At 23.6% G+C, this 4,386-nt stretch overlaps 1 protein-coding gene across 1 annotated transcript; it reads left to right on the top strand.

Annotated features, from left to right (window-relative positions):
* Positions 1-276: 276 nt before the first annotated feature.
* On the top strand, positions 277-3,838 carry LOC145112205 (protein FAR1-RELATED SEQUENCE 5-like). The gene is made up of 5 exons (XM_079048402.1): positions 277-584; positions 2,502-2,760; positions 2,831-3,298; positions 3,544-3,625; positions 3,672-3,838. Exons 1-5 carry the CDS (start codon positions 277-279, stop codon positions 3,836-3,838), a joined length of 1,284 nt encoding a protein of 427 aa, XP_078904528.1.
* Positions 3,839-4,386: the final 548 nt, after the last annotated feature.

Below are 4,386 nucleotides of genomic sequence, written 5' to 3'. Positions count from 1 at the left end.
ACTTAGTATGTAATAGTCAAGGATCAAAAAAGAAATATGCATATGATACTCTAACAGATTCAAACAGCAAAAAATGCAGAAGACCTTCTATTAGAATAAACTGTGAAGCATATGTGAGAATGAAGGTCAACAATAATAACATATGGCATATATATATGAGCTTAAAGAAGAACATACATATATGTTTGTTCATGTAGAAGATCAAAATTTTCTAAATTTTGAAAGAAGACTCACATTTTCACAAAAAAAATCATATATGATATGTCAAATGTGAACATGGGACCAAGTGTTGCATATAAATACATGAAAGAGTCCAGGGGTGGTTTTGAGAATACTGGAGCTACAGGACCAGATACAAAAAATTTCAAAAGAGATTGGATTGAATATATTGGAGAAAGAGATGCAGATTTTATGATAAACATGTTGATGAAGAAAAAGGATTATTTACAGGATTTTTCATTTGACTATAGTGTTGGAAGTAATAGAGAATTGACTGGATTGTTTTGGGCGGATGAAGAAGCAAAACGAAACTATTCTGCCTTTGGAGATGTTCTTGGTTTTGATGCAACTTACCGAACAAACAAGTAAGTAACTCCATAATTTACTTATATTTTCGAATTATTTAATTTACAAATATTAGAATATTGGATCATTATTTTTAATTATAACAATTTTGTATCAATAGATTTTGAGAATATAAATTTAAAAATAAAAGATTCAAAAATAAATTGAGTCTTTAATGTAATTATAATTTGAATCCTCATATTTATAATCATTATTAATAGAGAATCACTTAGGAAAATTTTGAATATTAATAATTTTTTTTTGAATCATTTAATGATTATCTTAAATTAGATCAAATTTAAATAAATAGTATGTAAGTCATTAAATTATATTTTTGAATCACTGTATTTAGAATCATTAATTTTATGAAATATTAATCTATCAACAATAATAATGAAATATTTTTGAAATTATTATGCGTTTGGATATGTTCTTGGTTTTGATGCAACTTACCGAACAAACAAGTAAGTGACTCCATAATTTACTTATATTTTTGAATTATTTAATTTACGAATATTAGAATATTGGATCATTACTTTTAAATATAACAATTTTGTATCAATAGACTTTGAGAATATAAATTTAAAAATAAAAGATTCAAAAATAAATTGAATCTTTAATGTAATTATAATTTGAATCCTCATATTTATAATCATTATTAATAGAGAATCGCTTACGAAAATTTTGAATATTAATAATTTTTTTATTGAATCATTTAATGATTAACTTAAATTAGATTAAATTTAAATAAATAGTATGTAAGTCATTAAATTATATTTTTGAATCATTAATTTTATGAAATATTAATCTATCAACAATAATAATGAAATATTTTTGAAACTATTCTGCGTTTGGATATGTTCTTGGTTTGGATGCAACTTACCGAACAAACAAGTAAGTGACTCCATAATTTACTTATATTTTCGAATTATTTAATTTACAAATATTAGAATATTGGATCATTATTTTTAATTATAACAATTTTGTATCAAAAGATTTTGAGAATATAAATTTAAAAATAAAAGATTCAAAAATAAATTGAATCTTTAATGTAATTATAATTTGAATCCTCATATTTATAATCATTAGTAATAGAGAATCACTTAGGAAAATTTTGAATATTAATAAATTTTTTATTGAATCATTTAATGATTAACTTAAATTAGATCAAATTTAAATAAATAGTATGTAAGTCATTAAATTATATTTTTGAATCATTGTATTTAGAATCATTAATTTTATGAAATATTAATCTATCAACAATAATAATGAAATATTTTTGAAACTATTCTGCATTTGGATATGTTTCTTGGTTTTGATGCAACTTACCGAACAAACAAGTAAGTGACTCCATAATTTACTTATATTTTCGAATTATTTAATTTACAAATATTATAATATTGGATCATTATTTTTAATTATAACAATTTTGTATCAATAGATTTTGAGAATATAAATTTAAAAATAAAAGATTCCAAAATAAATTGAATCTTTAATGTGATTATAATTTGAATCCTCATATTTATAATCATTATTAATAGAGAATCGCTTAGGAAAATTTTGAATATTAATAGATTTTTTATTGAATCGTTTAATGGTTATTTTAAATTAGATCAAATTTAAATAAATAGTATATAAGTCATTAAATTATATTTTTGAATCATTGTATTTAAAATCATTAATTTTATAAAATATTAATCAATCAACAATAATAATGAAATATTTTTTGAAATTCTCTCTCTCTCTCTCTCTCTCTCTATATATATATATATATATATATATATATATATATATATATATATATATATATATATATATATATATATATATATAAACAACTTGATCAATACTTTAATAATATTAAAACGTTAAAAAGAATAATTTGCATCATTACTAAAAATTTGAATAAATAAATTTGTCCTTTATTTGTTTTACAGATATAGGATGATTTTTGTACCATTTACTGGTATAGATAATCATAAACGATGCATAACTTTTGGAGCTTGGTTACTTTCAAGTGAAAGCATTGAATCTTACTCATGGCTGCTACATGCTTTCAAAAAAACATTTCCCAAAGAGCCAAATGTGATTGTGGCAGATCAAGATGCTGCAATTTTACAAGCAGTACCAGTTGTATTCAAGAATGCAAGACATAGATTGTGTATGTGGCACATATCACAAAAATTTACTGACAATGTTAGTATAAAATTATAAAATGTTTTTTTATTTAATATAATTGTTTTTTTAATTTTATATATGTATGCAGTTGGGAAGTCATATGGCAAAAACAGATGTTTTGAAAAAGTTATGTGATCTAATTTGGAATGAAACAATATTCAAAGAAGATTTTGAATTAACATGGAAAAACTTAATGGATGAGTTTCACTTAAATGAAAACAATTGGTTTAACGAGATGTACAAAATGAGAGATTTATGGATTCATTCTTATTTCAAAAAATACATATTCTCTGGATTGATGAGGACTACAACAAGATCTGAAGCTGAAAATTATTTCTATGGGCTACTCTCTAACTCAGATTTGCATTTGATTGAATTTTCAACTCATTTTGATACCGCATTAGAAGGGCAAAGATGCATTCAAAGAAAAAATGATCATGATTCAAGATACACAAAACCGGATTTTAAAACCGGATTGAAACTTAAAGTTGAAGCAGTTGAATTCTTCACAAGAAATGTTTTCTATGATATTCAATCAGAGATTGTTGCATCAATGGTTAGTTGCATGTCAATCAGATAAGAAGAATCAGAAGAATTGAAAACATTCACAATAAAAGATATAGACAAACATCCAAAACATCATGGCCAATTTGAGGTACATTCTAAATTACAATTATATTACACATATTATATTAACTTATAGTGACTATTTACTACTTTTTTATAGGTTAAACTTTTTAAATCAGATAAAAAACTTCTTTGTTTTTGTTTCAAATTTGAATTGACAGGAATTTTATGTAGACACTGTCTCTATGTTTTAAGAATGGAAAGTGTGGAGAGTTATCCAAAAGCATATTTGACAAAAAGATAGACAAAAGATGTGGTACCACAATACATGAATAATTATAAAATACCAAATATCCATATAGAAGAAAAGAAAGAAGAAATTCAATATGTTATACGGGAATTAGAATTTGCAATGGAGTTCTGCATTGATAGGCTGGTGAATGATTTTGACAAATTGATCTTGTTTAGAGATGAAATGAATGAGAAGATGACAAAGGTTGACAATGAAACAAAAATGCAAAATCAATGAAAAACACAGAAGTTATTGAGACTTTGATGGGTATGGAACAGAAGGAAAAAGTAAACATATTACCTCCTACATTAATCAATAACAAAGGTGTTCGAAAAACAAAGAAAAGAATGAAGGGAAAGAAGGAGATTGCTGCTGAAAAAGCAAAGAAGGATAGAAGAAAATGTCATAAAAGTGGTAAATACATAAAGTACGGCCAAGTGAAAAACATGATGCACGTAATTGCCATAAATTCACAACAGAAGGAACGACAACTAATGTTTGATAGATATTAAATTTGTTTGATATATTTTTAACAAAAGAAGTATATAGTGATTAATAAGTTTGTTTTTCTTATTGAATCATTTTACCCTTATATTTTTGATGCAAACTATTTGATTCAAATATGAGTTATAAAGTAGTTGATAAGATTGTTTGAATGTTTAAATAAAGTAATATTCTAAATGGTAAGATCTTTCTGAATCTTTTTTATTTATAATTTTGATGCAAAAATGTTGATACAAAATTATAGATATAATTTTTTTTAATAAGATCTGAAATTTGATTTA

Source organism: Lactuca virosa, chromosome 5 (assembly GCF_052849685.1).
Source record: "Lactuca virosa cultivar CGN04683 chromosome 5, Lactuca_virosa_CGN04683_v6, whole genome shotgun sequence".
Classification (NCBI taxonomy): Eukaryota; Viridiplantae; Streptophyta; class Magnoliopsida; order Asterales; family Asteraceae; genus Lactuca; species Lactuca virosa.
This window is presented reverse-complemented; position numbering and strand designations above follow the sequence as displayed.